This window comes from Haemaphysalis longicornis, unplaced genomic scaffold (genome assembly GCF_048455015.1).
Source record: "Haemaphysalis longicornis isolate Haplotype H1 unplaced genomic scaffold, Haemaphysalis longicornis Haplotype H1 scaffold_10, whole genome shotgun sequence".
NCBI classification, from domain to species: domain Eukaryota; kingdom Metazoa; phylum Arthropoda; class Arachnida; order Ixodida; family Ixodidae; genus Haemaphysalis; species Haemaphysalis longicornis.
In genome coordinates this window covers 149688046-149705840 of record NW_027526204.1, presented here as the reverse complement: position 1 = coordinate 149705840, position 17795 = coordinate 149688046, and the positions used below count along the sequence as shown (strand labels likewise).

The 17795-nt window shown below is 46.6% G+C and overlaps 1 protein-coding gene across 1 annotated transcript in view; it reads left to right on the top strand.

Annotated features, from left to right (window-relative positions):
* The window catches only part of Sec71 (ADP ribosylation factor guanine nucleotide exchange factor Sec71), a 47468-nt gene that overhangs the window by 8764 nt on the left and 20909 nt on the right, over window positions 1-17795 (top strand). Inside the window, exons 6-14 of the mRNA XM_077691196.1 lie at window positions 717-1009; window positions 6501-6813; window positions 7376-7729; window positions 8360-8605; window positions 10437-10471; window positions 11744-11914; window positions 12407-12491; window positions 14639-14798; window positions 17597-17748. Of these exons, the coding sequence (XP_077547322.1) occupies window positions 717-1009; window positions 6501-6813; window positions 7376-7729; window positions 8360-8605; window positions 10437-10471; window positions 11744-11914; window positions 12407-12491; window positions 14639-14798; window positions 17597-17748 (1809 nt within the window). The remainder of the gene's footprint in view (window positions 1-716; window positions 1010-6500; window positions 6814-7375; window positions 7730-8359; window positions 8606-10436; window positions 10472-11743; window positions 11915-12406; window positions 12492-14638; window positions 14799-17596; window positions 17749-17795) is intronic.

Below are 17795 nucleotides of genomic sequence, written 5' to 3'. Positions count from 1 at the left end.
CGTAAGGCATGCGCAATCTGCTGCTGCATTCAGGTCTGTGAGGTGCGCGTTCAAACGAGCCTTCAGGCATGATGTAAAAATTGCTAAACATTAAGGGAAGTCAGAAAAGGCTAAGCATCGCCACGTGCATTCTCCACGCATCATCTTGCTATGGGCCGTGTGAACGATCCACTAAATGTTTTGCGACTGCAATGATCCCAACCTTCTGGCAGCCTAATTCGTAATTTAAACTAAACAGAAGAAACCATGGGAAAACCTGACAGGAACTGTTGAAAGGCAACAATGCTTTCTATTGTTACTGTTTTGCAGTCCTTACAAAGTTCATGTATAAGCTGTTTCATTTGCCCATCCAGAGCACCTCTGAGCAGTTCATGGACAACTAAAAACTGCTTGCGCGATAGAAACTCTACGAGCAAAGAAAATGCGGAGATGCTTTGGGGCAGTTCTGGTTCGTTCAAAATGGCAAATAAAAGAGGCCTGTAGTTTCTTTCTTTTCGTTGGAGTAGTCACCTGTGCTATTAGTGACCCTTAGTGTTGACACTCGTCAACACTGGTCACTTAATTGCATAGCCTTTTGTTTTCCGTAACCAGAGAAACTCTGTCAAAGGCAACGTAAAGTTTAAAAGTGAAAAAAGGGTAAAATAGCATTTCATACTTTGCACCACAGTACTCAAATGTACTGCCCGTCTCTTCTTTCACCTTCACATGCATCGCAGGAGTCTTCGGAAGAGGTGGTGGCCGTAGTCCTGCAGGAGATCTTAAACCGAGTGGTGGCCGGTGCGGGGGACGCGTCGACCGCCGCGACGACGACGACTACGACGACCGGTGGCTCCACCTCGACGCTCGCGCGGGCGGGCTCCCAGGAGAGTGTGGCAGCCAGCTGCGACGGCAACAGCATGGCCATGCAGGCCCACTTTGCCCATGTGGTGCAGAAGGACGCCTTCCTCGTGTTCCGCTCACTCTGCAAGCTCTCCATGAAGCCCCTGCCCGAGGGGCAGCCCGACCCCAGGTAATCGGGGTGGGGATCTTGTTTCAGCAGCGAAGCTGTATGTAGCTGCACTCGAGCATTGATCGACGTCTGTCCATCTACAAGTTGTGTCGGTCAGAAAGAATTCTTGCCCCTGTTGCAAATGTGGCCTAGCTGTCAACCTATTGTGGTCTAGCAACCTGATGGGGTCTAGCAATTCTTGCAAATGTGGTCTAGCTGTCAACCTGATGGGGTCTAGCAATTCTTGCAAATGTGGTCTTGCTGTCAACCTGATGTGGTCTAGCAACCTGATGTGGTCTTAGCAACCTGATGTGGTCTAGCAATTCTTGCAAATGTGGTTTAGCTGTCAACCTGATGGGGTCTAGCAACCTGATGTGGTCCAGCAATTCTTGCAAATGTGGTCTAGCTGTCAACCTGATGGGGTCTAGCAATTCTTGCAAATGTGGTCTAGCTGTCAACCTGATGTGGTCTAGCAACCTGATGTGGTCTTAGCAACCTGATGGGGTCTAGCAATTCTTGCAAATGTGGTCTAGCTGTCAACCTGATGTGGTCTAGCAACCTGATGTGGTCTAGCAATTCTTGCAAATGTGGTTTAGCTGTCAACCTGATGGGGTCTAGCAACCTGATGTGGTCCAGCAATTCTTGCAAATGTGGTCTAGCTGTCAACCTGATGTGGTCTGGCAACCTGATGGGGTCTAGCAATTCTTGCAAATGTGGTCTAGCTCTCAATCTGAGGGGAGACGCGAGTCTTCAAATAATAAAAAATCGCGAAAAAATGCATTTGGCGAAATATGCGTTTTTGAAGTCTTTATACCTTCGAGCAGCTACTGTAAAGGTTCACTGCTGAATTGGTCCGGGAAGAATCACAAAATCGACTTTGGAAACACAGCGGGAGCTGCCAAACGTCGAAAACCGGGCTGGAAAAGCTTGAACTTCGCGCGCGCGCCACACTCGAAGCAGACTGCCAGCGGCGGCCATCTTGGTCTCGCTTTGTAGCGGATTGCTTCAGGCGTATTTTGTGCTATCTTAAAATGGCGTCACATGAGGAGAACGAGCGTTACCGCCAATTTCCTGAAGGTCGTTAATGAGCCGCTGATTGGCAGGAGCACACGCGCTCGAGTCGAGCCCCCCGTTCTGCGTCTCTGATTGGCCGGCGTGGTTGAATCGCCTTTTTTTTTTTTCTGTTTTGTTTTTGCAGGCCCGCGTTCGCCGCCGCAGTATTATCAATTCGGGTGCGTTTTCTCTGCCGTTAGTGACTGTGATTCTGTCACAACGTCTTTGTCTTGTGCCGCAGTGCTTGAAGACCTCAACGAATTACACGTTGCAGGCGTACAAAAAAACGACGGAAGACGCTGTAGATGGTGGTGCCGAGATCGCCTGTCCTGTATACGAATCTGGTCCGAGAAGCGCCGCGCGGAAACGTCCAGATTTAGTTAGCTGTTCTGCTTTGGTCTTACTTGTGAGAAAAATTTCCGCAGCACAATATGTTTGTGCTTTTCTTTAGTTTGCATAGACGTCGAAGGAAGTGCAAAGTAGGAAGTACCAATCGTGAAGTTCAACAAAAAGTGTAGTTTTCCAGCGCTGTTTACAAAAGTTTTTCATTACTTGCAAAGAGCTTTCCAGGTTGTTTTTGTGGTACAGCAGCATACTTTTTTTTATGAGGAACAGAGTGACACGGTGCTTTTTATATTGCGGCTATGCTGTAGCAAGAGTTAGAAACTAAAGACGCATTTTTCTCTGTATTTTGTGACGTCATGCTCTGCCTTACGGAGCGTTGCATCATCTGGCTTTTGATCTAGGATGATAAGACTGGTATCATTTCATTTGCAATAAATAGATGTAGCAGGTGATCCTGTTTGTATCACTCAGGCATTGATCGCCAAATTGAAGTCCACCTGCCGCTCTGCAGTTTATTTTGTGAGATTACGCTCTTTCTTGCGGGGTGTTTCCGTATCTTACTCTTGAGCCAGGATAACAAGACTCGGATAATTTCATTTGTATTGAATTGGTCTAGCAGGTACTACTATTTGTATCACTGAAGCATTGATCACCAAAGTGCATTTCACCTGCAGCCTTGCTGTAGGCATGAGGTGCATTCCAGGACAATCATTATTCTGGGTGGCTGCTGTGCTTTAGTCTCATTGGTAGCACAAAAATAACAGCACATGGTATTTGTGCCTTTCTGTATTCTGAAAAGATACCGAGAGAAAAGGTTAAGGAGGGCATGCAGTTCCTGAAGTTTCACAGTATAAAATTTAATTTTCCTTCACAATTTGTACGGTATTCGTGTAGATCTACATCAGCCTTTCCCGAGTTATCCCTCTGTTAGTCACATACTTGGTGTGCTTTTCTTTGTGAAGAACAGAGCTACAAAACGATGCTAATTATATTGTTGTAGCTAAGCTGTAGAAAAAGTTACCATGATCTGAAACTTCAAATGCATTTTTCTTGGTTTTTTTGCAAGACCATGCTCTGCCTTACGGGGGGGGGGGGGGTTTGCAATGTTGTTCTTGGGTTAGGATGACAAGACAGGTACCATTGCATTCGTATTGAATTGATCTATCAGGTGATACTATTTTTATTACTCTGGCATTGCTCACCTATTTGCAAAAATGAGTAAAGATGAGATAATTTTATACGGATCGTCTGTATCAAATGTTCACCTTTTCATGCATTGCAAAAGTTCTTGCTTGAAGTGAACAAAAATAGCATAGCCTGGCAGAGTAGACCTTTGGCATTACATCCATATAAATCATTATTGAGTTTCATCAAGCGAACTAGCTCTATACCCCCTAAAAGTGCTCCAATAAATAAATTTTAAAACATTGTATTTTTCGAACAAATAAAGCTGTGTCAAAACAAGTTACATATTTGAAATAGCGTAAAATTTATTATTAAGACTGCCAGTTTTTATCTAGCTGGCACTAAAAATTTAAAAAATGGTGTTTAGTCTAAAGACCCACCTCCCTCCTTAGTGTAGGTATCTTGGAAAAAATTATACTGAAATTTGTCACTAAGGTGGCTATTATTACGCCGAGTTTCATTTACTGGTCACTATTAGTGAGTTCAGAGTTAAGTTGTAAACGTTACAGGAGTTGTAAACGTCTGCTGTTAGTGCATGCTGTCTACGAAGAGAGCTTTGGCTATAACTCTTTTTTTTTTTGTTGAAAGTGTCCTTAAACAAATTATATAAAAATTGGCTGCTAGGACGACTCTAACATTACGCCAAGTTTTCGATATTAGCAGTTTGTGGTGAGGTTGTCAATATTGTGGAATTCCTGTCTGCTGTCAATACAGGGGCTTCAATGGGCGGGAAACAGAGAAATGTATGTTTGTCTGCTGGAACAAAACTCTAGCCCTTCCAGATTTTCTTCAGCTAGTTAGCTAGGAAGGGTGCTCAGCCACAAATTTCAAGTGAACGTGTTTGTTTGGTGCACTGCTTGGACTGTGCCCAGCTTTGCTGGTCATCCTCTTTCACAGATTTGACGGGCACTGAATGTTTTATCATAGAACAAGGTGTACGACTAGCACCAAGTGAAAATCAATTTTTTTATACTATTGTCATTGCCATCATGACCTACTCCTCACTAAGGGATAAAAGCATGATGCTAAATGAGTGGGATCACAATCCCGCTTAGCAGAGAGATTCTCTTGTCCTTAATGCAAAACACCCAACACACAAACAAAATTAGGAATGCTTAAACACTGGCATGAAGGAAGCCTTGATGCATGCTTGGTGCTGAGCAAATATTTGTCTATACAGTCGAACCCCGCTACAACGAACGCCGCTTCAACGAAATTTCCGCTTCAACGAAGTATTTCCAATTCCCCGTCAGCTAGCCATAGAAGTCAATGCAACAAAGTCCTCGCCACAACGAACCATTTGTCAGGCTTGCTTTCGCTTCAACGAAATTTTCGATGATTTGGGCTGGGTTTGAACAATTATTTTACAATAAAATAAGCATAGCGCCAGCTATCTGTAACTTTTTATACATTCAGGACGCTTAGTTTCACCGAAAACATGCGCGTTGCGGCCACACCGCCACCCAAAACAAAAAAAATAACTCAGGCGCACGCCATTGCTTGATGGTGATAACGATGTGGCTGGCCGTCTTTACACGAGGCGCAGGCCCGCTTCGCCAAGGCGGAGCCCCAGAGCTACAGCCAATCCGTATCCAGTTGAAATTGCATGAATGTGCTCCGCTGCTGGCGCGGTGCCGTCATGTATGCGTTATGAGCAGCTGTCCTTGCCGTTTTCCTTCAACCATTCTTCATAGCCAAGAGCAAAAGTCATGTTTGCGTGTTTGGTCTTGAAGCCTAGTCATCCTATCTTAGTCGCGAGCGCGCGGTCATGTTAAATGCAAGCGCGCGCGTCTTGCCTGCCAAGGTCAGTAGCTGCCGTGCCCTGTCGGAGGATAAGATAACGGCACTGCTCCTGCCACAAGCGAGAGGGGGGCTTCCGACGGCCTAGCAGCTATCTGCAAGTAATCAGCTCGGTGGACACGCCTTGTTGTACAGCGATACGTTTTGCGCCTGCATATCTTCACCCCCCTCCGTAACGCGTTCTTTGGGTGCAGTGAAAAAACAGATAACCATTGGTATGTTTGTTATCCAAATAAACATGAGTTATGGCGCGTCACTCCTTTTTCTAAACATTGTATTATGCTGCCAATGTTGCGGAAACGTACGGGGCTATTTTTCTGGCCTTTCCGTGGTGTGTTGGGGCAGATTTCGCCTCAACGAATTTTCGCTTCAACGAAATTTTTCGCACGTCCCGTCAATTTCGTTGTAGCGGGATTCGACTGTATGTACAGGTGCCGTCAGAAGTAATTGGAGCATGGGAGCAGTGGCCGAATCCCATGTGAGCGCCGTATAGCTGCACCGGCGGTAAATGAAAGGAGCAGAACATGCATGCGCGCCTGCCGACGGTGATAGCCCATCGATACTTCTCAACCCACCTCTTTTTTAACGCGGCTTCATTCGCAGCATAATGCTCTCAGCGATGGCGCTGATAGCAGAGGCGGTATCTGGCAGCGTCGCTCGCACATTTTCAGCGCGTGCAAGGTGCGGGAGAAGAGTCGCATTCGCAGGGATCTGAAGTGACAATTCTTCTTTTCTAATGTTTTTAGGTAGGTCTGCTACCAGCGCTATCGCTGAGACCATTATGCTGCGAACAACGCTCGAAGCCGTGTTAAAAGAAGTGGGTTGAGAAGTAAAGGTGGGCTGTCACCGTCGGCAAGCATGCATGCGTGTTCTGCTCCTTTCGTTTACCGCCGGTGCAGCTACACAGCGCTGCTATGTGGTTGGGCCACGGCTCCCGTGCTCCAATTACTTCTGACGGCACCTGTGCATCATGACGTATCGTCATTACAGTCATGACCCGCTTTATCAAAAACTTCCTAGTCTCTTATGTGAAACGTCCGGTTCGCTCTAGCAAAGTCAGCCGTGCTGGAATGCTCGAACAAGCCCTCGCACAAAACTGAGCCTGGCGGCCTGGCCGGCCCCTTCCCAGGTCGCACGAGCTGCGGTCGAAGGTGCTGTCGCTGCAGCTGCTGCTGCTGATCCTGCAGAACGCGGGGCCCGTGTTCCGGACCAACGACATGTTTGTCAACGCCATCAAGCAGTACCTGTGCGTGGCCCTGTCCAAGAACGGCGTCTCGTCGGTGCCCGAGGTGTTCGAGATCTCGGTCACCATCTTCCTGGCCCTGCTGCAGAACTTCAAGACCCACCTCAAGATGCAGATCGAGGTCTTCTTCAAGGAGATCTTCCTCAACATCCTCGAGACGTCCAGCTCCTCCTTCGGGCACAAGTGGAAAGTCATCCAGGCAGGGACACCGCCCTCTTCTCTCCACCTTGCTGTCCTGTTCTTTCCTTCTAATTCATTGGCAATGATGCAGAATGTTGCAAAGTGCATTGAGAACTATCGTATGCTTGCGTAAGGGCTTCCACTTACGCAAAGGTTGCGTTTGAGAGCCAAACCTGTTTCGGGGCTACACTCTTTAAGGGCCATGCTCATTGATGGGTTCCATTTCTCCTTTCAACACGTTACCTGTACATTCAGGAAAAGAATCTGAAGAGTTTTTGGAGAATACTGTCTTACTACTCTTTATAAAGAGTTGCAGCCACTGCGGCGTTAGTCGAATCCCACTGCAACGTGAAAAAATGTGCTGTTGAAACTTCGTTGTTGTGATAACGACAGCTTGGGGAGAAGGGTTAATAGTAAATTTTTAACGCTACACTCACAACTTAGGTTTATTCTGGGAAAGTACACCCTAATGCACAAAATTTTTATTTCTTCATAAGGGCAAACTAGCCATTAAATTCCAGTAAAGTAGCAACATGAGGGATTAGGTGAGACATCCTCGCTCTCCCTCTTCCATGTTGCAGGTGCTGACGCGCATCTGTGCAGATGCCCAGAGTGTGGTAGACATCTACGTGAACTATGACTGCGACCTGAACGCGGCGAACATCTTTGAGCGGCTGGTCAACGACCTGTCCAAGATTGCCCAGGGGCGTCAGGCCCTGGAGCTGGGTGCCACGGTGCACCAGGAGAAGTCCATGCGCATCAAGGGCCTCGAGTGCCTTGTCTCTATCCTAAAGTGCATGCTCGAGTGGAGCAAGGACCTCTACACCAACCCCGTCGTCAACAACAGCGCTGCCGTCAATGTGGGCATCGGCAGCAACTCCACTGCCAACAACCCTGTGGTCAACAGCAGCAGCAGCAACCTAGAGGCACCCGAGGTACGTCATTGGCATTTCCATCATCATCATCATCATCGCCATCATCTTTACCAAGAGGGGTTGCCACTACCCCCGCCTTTGTTTGTTGCCATCGGCTTGACAGGTGGTGCTCTGACTCATTTTTGACCATGACTCCACGTAAACCCTTTCTACTCCCACGGGGTACCTCAAGGATCACCACTATCTCCACCATTGTTGGTCATGTGCTTGGCAGAGGCCACTCCGATTGATTTATGACCGCGCCTTATCTATTTCAACCCGATCTACTCCCGTCTGGGGTTCCTCAAGGACTGCCACTATCCCCCACCATTGTTAGTCACAATCTACTTTGCAGAAGCAACTCGCATTGATTCTCAACTATGCCTCAGCAATGTGAGCCCCATCTTTGCCCACGTGGTGCAGGAGTGTGTGACCCACCTCAACTGTTTTATCGTCTTCTGCCAGTTGAATTCACCTGGGACGGAATTCTTTTCACAACTTTTTCTTCAGTTTTTCCCGTCGAGCTTTGCAAATTCATCTGCGCTGGACTCCATCTGCGTATAGTCGTTCCCGATGACTTTGTGCTCTGCTTAGATGTCTTAGTCCCGTCAGCCTTGTTGTTGGCCGTGACAATCGCGTGGTCCGTTTCAGGAGGAGGACCGTTCACTGGTGAGCCACGGGGGCTCGTGCAACTCACTCAACTCGGCGGCGAGCAGCTGCAACATTCCCGAGCAGCTGGAGGTGCTGAAGCAGCAGAAGGAGATCATGGAGCAGGGCATCGACCTGTTCAACCGCAAGCCTCGCCGGGGCCTCCAGTTCCTCCAAGAACACGGCCTGGTGGGGCCCGGAGCCTGGGACATTGCCGAGTTCTTTCACTCGGACGAGCGCCTGGACAAGGTGTGGAGGGACGCCCCTTGAAAAGCCTTTTTGCCATCCTTATTTATTCCACCATCTTTCATGGGGGCAAGTTTGTCCCTGCTTTTCATAAGACAACTTTGAGATATTAAGGGAGTGTTCAAGGGACATCTGGGAAATGCAGTTAAACCTCGATGGAACGAAGTCGATACAATTTGTAATTTACTTTGTTACATTGAAATTTCGCTACATTGAAATTCGCGGTTAAAATGAAGTGTTAACCACGTTTCTGCAAACAAAACATGGCGCGCATACACGGCTGGCGGGCTGCTCATGTTTCTGCCGGAGCCAAGGATTTTTTTAATTTCCTTGGTCGGAGCTTAACCGTCTATGCGGGCATAAGCGTGAACTGCATGGAGTGTTTTCTGCACGCAAAAACGTGCTTTGCAAGCCACAAGCGCGCTGACGCAGACGCGGAGGAGACCACCCGCGAGATGCGGGTAGCTCTAGCGACTGCTTCTCACCGCTCGCTGAAATGCTACACGAGCGGCAAACGAAGTTATTCATACGGGCAAGAATTTAATAATGTGGGTGAGGTTTGGGCTGCAAAATAGTATCCCATTAAATATCCTCTGCGGTGGTAAGCTTAATCGTCTCTGGCGGGGCTTGCCGGCATCCCAGAGTGCTTTGAAGCTCCCGCCTTAGTGTGCGTGCATCCCCATTGGCGAAAGTCGTCAGGCTCCTCCCACTGCTGCGGTCATGGTGAGTTGCATTCTGGCTGAGGCAGAAGCCGCCGTCTTCACGCAATTGCAAACATGGCCATGAAAAAATGCGCGCGCAAGGCTCATAAAAAACCCACAAATGCTTTGCCGTGCGTTTGCTGGAACGATGGAACTCAGCAAGCGTGAGTGAACTTGAACGAAGGACAAAGCGGCAACATGCGACGGCGGCGCCATACGCAGTTCGTAGCTCACTCAGTTTGTAGGCGGTTCATAAGCAGTTTGTAGGTAGCTTGTAAGCAAGAAGCTTGCTCGCCGCATTTGGCGGCCCATGTTGCCATTAGCGTTTTACTGAGACCCCATTTCAGCGCTTGCGTCTTACAAAATCTACTTCTACAACCAAAATTTCGTGCCTAGTTCTCCATGAAATTTTGTTACATTCATATTTCGGCAAACAGGACTTCGTTACATAGAGGGTGAAAATAGATGGTGCGCATACACTTGAAGTTAAAAAAAAATACGTGGTTTGTTACATCGGGGGTTTTGTTACATTGAAGTTCATTACATCGAGGTTTGACTGTCCCTTGGAGATGTTCAGTTTTGTTTGTTTTCATTGTTTTGCTTCTTGATTCTTTGGGACTTGCCAATTTTGTATTGAATCGCTGCTGCTTGACCTATGACTGCCTGAATACACAGTGTATAGATGTTTGTGTGGGCTGGGCCTGTATGGCTTGTGTTACCTGAGCCTCGTATGCCTTCCAACAGCATGCCATTGGTGCATCGTGGGTAAGCTTGTCGCTGCTACCAGAGATAGCCGGTGCATTTCAAGGTCAAGTGTATCCGGTGCCTAAACTTTTTTAACTTTTACGAAGAGTATGTTTTACCTGTGTTTTTAGCAGGACATGTCTGCTTTGTTATGTTAGCCCTAACACTGGTTAAGATTACCTTAATTAGGGGCTTTAAAGGTTTAAGAGAAGCGTAGGCTACACCTACAGAGTGCAGAAGAAATTTGTCTGGATATGACATTGCAACCTGTTCAGCAAAGTTGGGACGATTCAAACTTTGTCAGGACACATTCTTTTGGAGTGGGAACCATTTTTTCTTGCTGCTTTGTGAAGTGACAGACTTATTAATAAGGTTTTGTTTGCTTTCAGAAACAAATTGGAGACTACTTGGGAGAGAACGAAAAGTAAGCCTCCTTTGTCTTTTCTAATTTTCACTTGTCCACTGTGAGAAGTCGCGCCTGCATCTCCGTGTACAGTGATGTGCGAACTCGTGACTGCCACTCCATGTGTGTGATACAACGCAGTCACATATTTCTGTGCCTCAGAACACTCGCGGTCATCACTACGTGCATCGAGTCACGTAAGCCAGACAGGTGTGAAGTGTATGTGTCCGTGTAGTGATGTGAGAACTCGTGCCTGCCACTCCATGTGCGCGTAATGCAATTGCGGTCTCATGTTCACAACTGCTTCGCGCCATGCGAACGAGCCTCGAGTCATCGAGTCACGTACGCCAATTGAGCAGCTCCTGTGGCCGGGGGATCACAATGGCTCCGATGAGAGGACGCGTAACTTGCTTCAACAAGTATTAAACGCTTTATCTAACCCTCAGCCATGGACCTGCTCACACCACAGCCAAAGAAACATTGTGCATGAAACTGGAACCTTGTTATTAAGGGGGGACACTGGTCTTGAGGACTGAAAATTTGCCAAAAAATCAATTTTCTGCATTAATTTTATTTGCAGTCTACAGGTCCCAAAGAATGTACCTGCAAAATATCATAGCTGTATCACAAGTATTCACAAAGCTGTCGCCCTTTCAAGTCGCCTAAATGACCATTTTTGCCTATGTTTGCAAACTTCGTGCCCTGTTTTCTCAGAATCATTTTTTTCTCCTCATGATCAGCTGTCGGGTACAATATCTTGGGATGTACTGGTTCGATTTACACCATTTTTTCTGGATTGGAAAGCGTATGAACTGAACAGTGCAATAAAACCGCAAAAGTACAGAATTTCTTTTTGCTGGCACAAGATTTCATGCAGTTAGTTTAACAAGAACATTGTAAATTGATGACCTGACATTTACAAATTTTACAGCGTTTGCAGAAACCATGCTAAAATTGCTGATGGGGCATAGTTGCACTCCCTGGTCCTTCTAGAGCACAAAGGGATAAAAGCTACTTGAGTATTTCATAGGTAGATAATGAAAATGTTGCCTGAAACGGAGTGGCGTAACATGTTGCACAACTCTAAACTTACACCCCATAGACGAAAACTGACTGCATATTTGTGCTCAGGATGTTGAAATACACTTAATGTGTAAATCTCAAGCACATAGATTAAAAAATAACAAAAATGTCCTAAGGACCAGTGTCCCCCCTTGATTGTGCCTGCAAGCAAGCAGTTCTCAGTGTGCGACGTCATGGCTGCGTCCTAAACTGGGGCTGTTTCCATCATAGGCTGAACAAGGAAGTAATGTGCGCCTACGTTGACCAAATGGACTTTGCGGGCAAGGATTTCGTGTCCGCGCTGCGTGTCTTCCTCGAGGGATTCTGGCTGCCCGGTGAAGCGCAAAAAATCGATCGGTTAATGGAGAAGTTTGCCGCCCGGTACTGCGAAACGAATCCCAAGTGAGTAGCTTTGTTTTCTCAAGTTGTATCGCGTTGGGCCTAGTGACTGCAGCTTGTGGGAACTGTGCCTCAAGCAGGGAGGGGTCTGGCCAACACAGGACTGTTGCACAGCCAGTGAAAGCATGGAAATGGTTCCTAGCTGGCTTGGGGTAACGGATGCATGTGGGCTGCTTCTTCGAGTCTTTTTAGTTCACAAGTGGGTAGAGACTTTGCCTCGTTAGTTCTTCTGTGGCAAAGTCAGTTTTTTGCTGTGTTTTGTTTGAATTCAAATGCTTACAGTCGTGGCATTGCGCTTGAAGGTTAAAGCTTGAGAAAAAAATGTAAATGTATCCTGATAGATCTAAATGAATCTAAGTAGGTGGGGCTTTTTTAAGTCTTAATTTATGATGCGAGTACTTCTTGCAACGAAGGAAAACGAAAATGCTACTATTATTGCATTTGTAGCTTCTAACATGTGTCCTAACATGTTTGTGTTTTCTTTGTGCGTTCCAGCAACCGTTTGTTTGCGAGTGCAGATACAGCCTACGTTTTGGCATACTCCATCATTATGCTTACGACGGACTTGCACAGCCCACAAGTAAGCAATGCCGGTTACTCATTACAGCTCATTGCTTCAAGTTGTCTGTTTCTCTAGTCAAAATGTCGATGCAAGCTGTGGAGTTGGGGCCGCTATGAAGAGTGGCGATCTTGGCTAGCTGTCTAGGGCTAGCAGCAGCACTCCAAAAATCCATTAAAGGGACAGACAACTGATTTTTGTCGAGTGTATGTTATCTATCCCAAATGAAAGGGCATCCCTTAAAACACCTTAGCATGACACAGTTTCACTGATAACGCCCTAGAACTTTTTCAATAGAAATTTTTAGATCAACGAGCCGTATGTGTCCTCCCAAAATCGTGCTGGCAACCATGACATACAGCAGCGCGGCCACATACTTTTGTCTGTATGCGAAATGAAAAATGACATTTAAGAACTTGTCCCCAGCTAAAAGAATTTTGAATTGCAGGCTTTTTTATTCCTTTGTGGGTTCTTTTAATCGCTAGTCCATTTTGCACGGCGTCGCCATATGTTGATATAGACGATAGCTAGAATGCTGGCTTCATGTTGTGGAGGTCCGCAGTTAGATTCTCCCGGGCGCGTCTTTTCTTTTTTTTAAGCTGCCATTTCCATTTCTGAAAAGTGAAAACGAATATTTCGGCAGACGAAACGCCCATGACGCAAGCAGAATCGTCAAAGCTTCTTCACTGGGTCTGTTTACTGACCGCTGCCGTTGGTTCTGGGCATGGAGGTTCAGTTAGCCACACTGAGAGCAGCCTAGTGGTGGCAGGCGGCATGTCTTTAAAATTTTCAAAAGAATGTTTAAGGGGGGACACTGGTCTTAAAACAATTTCTTTTAATTTTCAAGCAACCTTTGTGAAACTTGTCAGTCTTGCTGCTTTTCACCCACTGATTTCAAATATGCCATTATTTTCTCAGTAGGTCAATTAGTTCCCAAGATAATTAGCACTAATTAGCCATTTTTAGTCAAGCAATAGACAAAACAGTGTTGGTCATAAAACTGTAATCTTTATATTTTCCAATACTATGAACCCTGGTGAGTGCAATAATCGAAGCAGTTTTTTGATGCATCGCTTGGAACTAATTTTACAGCTCATTAAACTTTGGTGTTTGAAATGGGCCCTCAAAATGGCTCCTTGCCACCGGTGCTACCAAAGTTTAATGAGCTCTAAAATTAGTTCCAAGCGATGCATCAAAAAACTGCTTCGATTATTGCACTCACCAGGGCTCATAGTATTGGAAAATATAAAGATTACAGTTTTATGACCAACACTGTTTTGTCTATTGCTTGACTAAAAATGGCTAATTAGTACTAATTATCTTGGGAACTAATTGACCTACTGAGAAAATAATGGCATATCTGAAATCAGTGGGAGAAAAGCAGCAAGACTGACACGTTTCACAAAGGTTGCTTGAAAATTAAAAGAGGCTGTTTTAAGACCAGTGTCCCCCCTTAAAAATACATATACAATTTAAACTTATACAAATACTTACGTTAAAAGGTTTTCAACAAATGATTGAACGCTTCAGCAGTTTCAGTAGCTGCAAGGTTTGCAGGTCATGTTACCAGGACACTCGTAGTGTCAAGTTTCTACACTATAATCCGCCACCCTTCAGATTTCAAAAAGTTTAGTGCCAGATTAAAATTATTTCCGCCAATTTGTTCATAAATTGCACGTGGTTACTCGTCTGTTAAAACGCTGGCTTTCATATAAGCTAGAGAACACGTACGCAACAAAAATCGGTGGTCCGCCCCATTAAGCATTTTGTGGCGTTCAACTCGCCAACGGGCCGATAAGAGGCCCCACGGGGTCAAAACAAGCAAGAGGGATTATCCAATAATTTTTTAGAACAAACCTACTTACTGTGTTGCTTTTGCATGGTGTAGTGAAGACTTATCTAGGGGATCCCTGTGACATTGGGAGCAGAACAAACTAAATGCGTTATATTGACTGGGCTTTATGTTGCTTTGCATATGGGCTTTAGTGTTGACTAAGCACAAAAGGCAACGTCTAGGTAACTTGCTGCTACACTTGACAACTGAGTCGTTTTTGTTCTGGGTTCTGTATTCCCTCTAGGAGGAATGTCTCCTTTGTACATTCTATTCTTTTGGAGGGGCCTTGATCTCGCCACCTGTTGAGCCCATTGCCTCTTCTCTTCCTTGGTAGGTGAAGACGAAAATGACCAAGGAGGACTACATCTCGATGAACCGTGGGATCAATGACAGCAAGGACATACCGGAGGAAGAGCTCTCCCAAATTTACGATGAGATTGCCGGCAACGAGATCAAGGTCAAGACCACGGCGAGTCGCGTCACGGGCAAGCAGAGTACGGAACACTTCGCAAACTTCCTCTTGTCCGGTTGCCGAAAGTAACTTTCACTCTCAGCAGTTAGCCACTACGGGAGCCCAATTCACTGTACTTGCAGGATTCTGGGGCAGCCCTCATTTTATATATGTATGTGTGAACAGTCTAGTCCACTTATAAAAATATCCAAGTGCCAAGGAAATTCTATCGTTATAACCGATAATTGTTATAAGTGGGTTGCGACAAAAAGATGCGATAGAGCTCGAAACATTTTATTTGCATGCAAGCAAGGTCGTACTACAGCTTATTTACAGAAACGAAGCCATAGTCGGTCAGCTTTGTTCGCTGCACATGAACCTGGCACACATCTTTACCAAGAGCATCTATAAGTGCTTCTCCTAGCTGAGCGAAAGCGGCGAAAGGTCCTTGGCGGAAACGAATTCCTTGAAGGTCTGTGTCATGCGTTGGGCCTCCTGCGAAAACACTGCCTGAGTAGGCTGTGGAACCTCGTCACAGTCGTAACTGTCACCGCTGTCCGCAGCACATACCTGCACAATGATCACCTATTCAATGAGGCACTCAGACATTTCCAAATAAAAAAATCACGCCATATCCACGGAATGAATGATGATAAGTGGGGCGAAGCTCGAGAGGGGGAGATCATCGGTAACCGTAACTCTCCCGTGAAAGTTCGCCCATTACATCATTAAGAAAGACGTAAGACTGTGTGCGTACATTGTACAAATCAACTTTTATTTTGTTCTTTTATTTTGTTCTTGTTCGTTTGTTGTTGTCGTTGTAGGGTTCGTGAGGCTGCAAGCAAGCGCTCGTATCGGCAGGCAAACCCCGATGCAGTGAGAGCTCGCGAGGCGGCTGCAAAACGCATCAAGCGAGCTCAGCCCGAAGCTGCCGACGCGCCGTTTAAGCGCGACTTTCTAGACGAGATGCTTCGGCCTCTCTTTCGCACGGCGGGATCCTGTCGGCGAGCGCGCGCTGCCGCCGCCCTGCGCGCCCTCCGCTCCGCAGCCTTGTCAACAACCACCTCCTCCATCCGGTGACTCGTTGCGAAAGAGGAAGCGCGTCAACAGCGATTGCCTTTTATAGTGTCAGTCACGTGCGAGTGACGTCATCATGACATCACTCACACCAGCGCCACCTGCGAGTGAGTCATCGAACTAGGCGGTCACGTAGTGCCACCTGCGAGTGAGTCATCGAACTAGGCGGTCACGTAGCGCCACCTGCGAGTGAGTCATCGAACTAGGCGGTCACGTACCACGAGACACAAGGGATGGACAGACCCACGGCTTTAGGAGCTTCGCCCCTAAAAATTGGCCTTGTTGACAGCCCTTCTGTGGAAAAACGGAGGCAGTTAAGAGTCACCCAGTCAAATTCAAAGTGGTGTGTACGTGACACAACAGAACGTGCCATGCGAACGTGTGAGCGGCGCGGGGACGACGCCAAATCGGCGGCGCCGGGAGGGGGGCTCAGAAGGAAACTGCGCTCCCCTCCCTTTGCTTCCCCGTAAGCGGCGCAGTCGACGCGTTTTCCGAGGAGTGGAAGGGATGTGAACTCCATCTCAGTGTGGTTGACTTGGAAAGCCGGTGATAGCTCACAGTTTTGGTGCACGCTGTGACCGGATTCAATTGTTATATCTGATTGTGGACTCGACTGTATATGTATTTAAAGTTCAGTTAAAGAGGCTTAGAATCTGGTGCAGGGCGATGTTAGTGAAAGTGCGTTGTCGTTGCAAAAGCAAGATGGGGGCATACTATTTGTGTGAATTTCGGTCATTGCTGGTGAATGCACATACGTGTTTAGTCAGATCTTTATGACAACTTTTTTCCCTATACCACTTGTATACTTGGGAACATCATGCTAGGGGAAAGTTTTTGGTGGTCTTGCTTCTTGGGTCGTAAGCGTTGCAAACAAGACTGACAACATTTCATGCTACTTGAAGCATTCACATTGTGCAATGTCTAAATTGCAACTCCATTCGTCTTGCTGTGGCTTATGGTAGATGACACAAAAGAACAATGATGGGCCGGAATCTGCAAGAGTTTTGGAATGTGCGCGATTGCAAGTATCAGTGACATGCTTCCCGAAACCTGAATAATCGCGCTCGCAAATTTTTACTTTTTTTCTGTTCACTGAAACGGGGTGAGTTCTAAAATTGGCCGCAAATCGAAATTTGAGGTGGTAGGCTGTTTACCAGTCACACGTACATACCTGTGGGACAAAAAAGACAAGAACTATGAGTTCGAAATTTGGTAACAGGGATTCTGTCTAGGATACGCCAATTCCGAGTGATGTCTGGTCTCAGCGGTGACCCAGAACAGCATGGCCTGCCCATCACACCTGTGACTTTTTACAACAGCAAAAATTATACACCTCTCAGCCTAATGATGGTGATGGTTGAACGCAAAGCTTTTTCGTGAAGGATTCCTCTGTTGATACGAGAAACCTAAAGCAGGCTTCACCTGTGAAAGAGTATATATGAGGCAGAGTATGCTTTACAGGCGGAAGTTGGCTTTCCTGCAGTGGGTTTTGAGCCGGACTGCAGATGCCATCAGTGAGACATAAAAAGAAAGCTTTGCTTTAATAATGTCACATGACAGGAATTTCTGCCGTCACTTTGTAAAATCCCTGTCTTTCTTTTCAATCCGGCAGTGACGCGTGGCATTAAGCAAGATGAAGCTTGCGACAAAGCTTACTCAAGAATTGCGTGAAAGGATATGCTTTTACTAAGTTGCAGAGGAACCATTTTTAACGTGCCCGTTCTTATCTCTCTCTCTCTGTCTTTGTGATGTGTCTGTCCGCAGGCGTGTCGAGCGAGAAGAAGCGCCGCCTGCTGTACAACATGGAGATGGAGCAGATGGCACGCACGGCCAAGGCCCTCATGGAGAGTGTCAGTCACGTGCAGGCCTCGTTCACGTGCGCAAAGCACCTGGAGCACGTGCGGCCCATGTTCAAGGCAGGTCCCTTTCACTTCGCCCCTTTTGTGCCTGTTCCTTTTGGGCA